Below are 2,566 nucleotides of genomic sequence, written 5' to 3'. Positions count from 1 at the left end.
AGTCTGGGAGCTCTGCTGAAACCTGTCCACCATGGGTGAACTGCTCATAATGGTAAACAGCAGCAACAGAGCTTCAAGCAACTACAGTACAACAAACTGACAGTGTGTCAGTTAAAGTACCAGAAATTATGCGTCCAAATTTAAAGTCCCCAAATACAAAGTTATGGTAAAAATTAAACAGAAGAACACCCAAATAATGCAGATAATGCAACATGGAACAGCTCAATGTATTTACTGACCTTCACTCACAGACTAAAGGGATTTGTCAACAACATGTTGACATAGTCTATGCATTATCAATGGTTACTGTACCTGCAGTGCAGAGAGAAGCCAAGTCCGAAACAACCATTTTTACCAGAATAAAGGCAAGAAACTAAAACAAAACATTAGAAGAACAAAAAGGTCAACCAATGATGTCTTTCTCCAAGTAATGGCCCCTTCCCTGACAACATGCCAAAGTATGTGAGATGAAGTTTCACCATGCTTGCCTCTAAGGAGCAGCCTGGGTGTACTTCCTCCAAGATTCTCAACAAGACAGACAGACACAGTGACTGTAACAGTGGGCTTGAACATACCAGAGACCACAAAGATGGCGCAGAATAGGGCAGGGCTGAGATCTGTTGCTCACAGAGTCACTATGAGTTGTCGACTTGATGGAATCAAATTACAAGAGTAAATAACTGAAGGCTAAGTAATGCATTCAATATTCTGTTTTGAAGTAGATTAAGTAGATAATCAACACAAAAAGACTTGTAGACAAATCCTTTTCTTAAAGAGAAACTGTCGTTAGTAATCATCATATGAGAGACCTCTGGTGATCTGGAGGGTAAGGAACTATACTACAACCCCAAAAGCATGCAGTTCAAACCCACCAGCTACTTTGTGGGAGAAGGATGGACAATATCCATGCAATTCAATTAACCGTCTCTGAAAACTGGCTGGAGGGTCAGCTATGAGTCAGTCCCAACTTGATGGTACATTAACAATAGGGTTGAACATGCCAGAGACCATGAGGATGACACAAAACAGCCAAAGGATTAGATGTGCTGTTCACAGCATCACCATGAGATCATACAGATTTGAAACAACACACACGAAATCAGCTACCATAAAATCAATACATATAAGCATCAGGTATTCAAAGGTATTTAATACACAGACTTTTTTCCTTTTAATTACCAAATTTAGCACTTTTTCAGTACTTTTACATGGCTAAACCTAACTCGATCTATACTGCAATGAAATAAATATGAAGTGGCTGTAACAGTCTTTACCTCCTTCTGTTGCAGTTCATTTCGGTAACTGGTAGACTGCTGCTTTATTTGAAGCTCTGAAGCTTCATGCTTCTCTTCCAGGTCAGCACAAAGTTTTTTAAGTCTCTCATTCTACGAAGTGAAGAAAAAATAATTTCAACAAAAGACTACAAAGTAAAACATGTTAGTAACAGTTATATACATGCCATTTCTTTTTTATATTTTTTAATCCTTTAAGTTTAAAGAAAACTTGGGATTTCCATTCATTTTTTTCTTGTGTATTTTCCTCCCTACAGTCCAAGTTCATATACATGCCATTTCAAAAGTACTTTATTAAAAACCCATGGGAAATGTAAAAATACAAAGAAAGGTTTTTTTAATAAATATTTTATATTAAATTATAGGTGCCATCAAGTCAGAAGAGACTCAGAGCTGAGCCTCTAGCAGATTTTCAGAAGCTGTAAATCACACAGAAGGAGACTTCTCCTGCAGAGCAGCCAGTGGATACCAGCCCCCTGCTTTGGGGCTGGCAGTGTAAGATGCAATTTCTAACAACAAAGGAGCTGTAAATACGACTGGAAGATTTCTCTTTCTTCAGTGGAGCGTTGGACATGAACCATCAACCTGTGGTAAGCAGCACCACAAAGTAATGCACTAAAGCAGCAGAGAGCGCACCAAAGTGCTCTGACGGCCTAGGGGTAAGGAGTTGTGTGTCCACAGGCATTCGGCTCAGATCCACAGCTGCTCCAAGGGAGAAAGATGGGTAATCTCCTCTCCTCCAACTTACAGGCTCTGAAAACTCACTGGAGGCTCAGCAAGGAGTGGGGTCCAACAACCACCACCACAGCTCCTTTTCCTGTCTACAGTGAAGTAAGTGGAAAACAAAATGCCAACATTCCCCACAGCACAGCTTTTCAACTAGAAGACATATATCAGAATCTTACATGGAACTTCCAAGAAGTACACAAAATGAAAGAAAAAGTGAAGATTTTTAAGACTTTAAAAGGAATATATCAGAGCATTTCTTTTTAAAAGTATTCTTAATTCAGAGTAATGTTTTAATCTGTTGACTCTAAAAAAATGAGCCTATTGATCTTTTTCGCATTTATTTTTATAGTAATTTTTACTGTGCCTATGAAAAGATTTCCCATGGCAATGCGCCTTTTAATTTCCTGGCTGCTGGTGCCAAGCCTGTTGACTATGGAGCCAAGCAAACTAAAGCTGTTAGGGACCTCTCCAAAGTACTGAAGAGCAATGGTGTCTCTCTGGAGACTAAGGTGCGTCTGATACAGGCTATGGTCTTCGCAATCACT

At 39.4% G+C, this 2,566-nt stretch overlaps 1 protein-coding gene across 1 annotated transcript in view; it reads right to left on the bottom strand.

Annotated features, from left to right (window-relative positions):
* The window catches only part of TRIP11 (thyroid hormone receptor interactor 11), a 74,733-nt gene that overhangs the window by 60,674 nt on the left and 11,493 nt on the right, over positions 1 to 2,566 (bottom strand). Inside the window, exon 4 of the mRNA XM_006879210.1 lies at positions 1,275 to 1,385. Within this exon, the coding sequence (XP_006879272.1) occupies positions 1,275 to 1,385 (111 nt within the window). The remainder of the gene's footprint in view (positions 1 to 1,274; positions 1,386 to 2,566) is intronic.

The sequence above is a fragment of the Elephantulus edwardii genome, unplaced genomic scaffold, assembly GCF_000299155.1.
Source record: "Elephantulus edwardii isolate Elephantulus edwardi_28Jun2011 unplaced genomic scaffold, EleEdw1.0 scaffold00002, whole genome shotgun sequence".
Classification (NCBI taxonomy): Eukaryota; Metazoa; Chordata; class Mammalia; order Macroscelidea; family Macroscelididae; genus Elephantulus; species Elephantulus edwardii.
The sequence above is the reverse complement of the archived record's forward strand: the minus strand, read 5'-3'. Positions and strand labels throughout refer to the sequence as shown.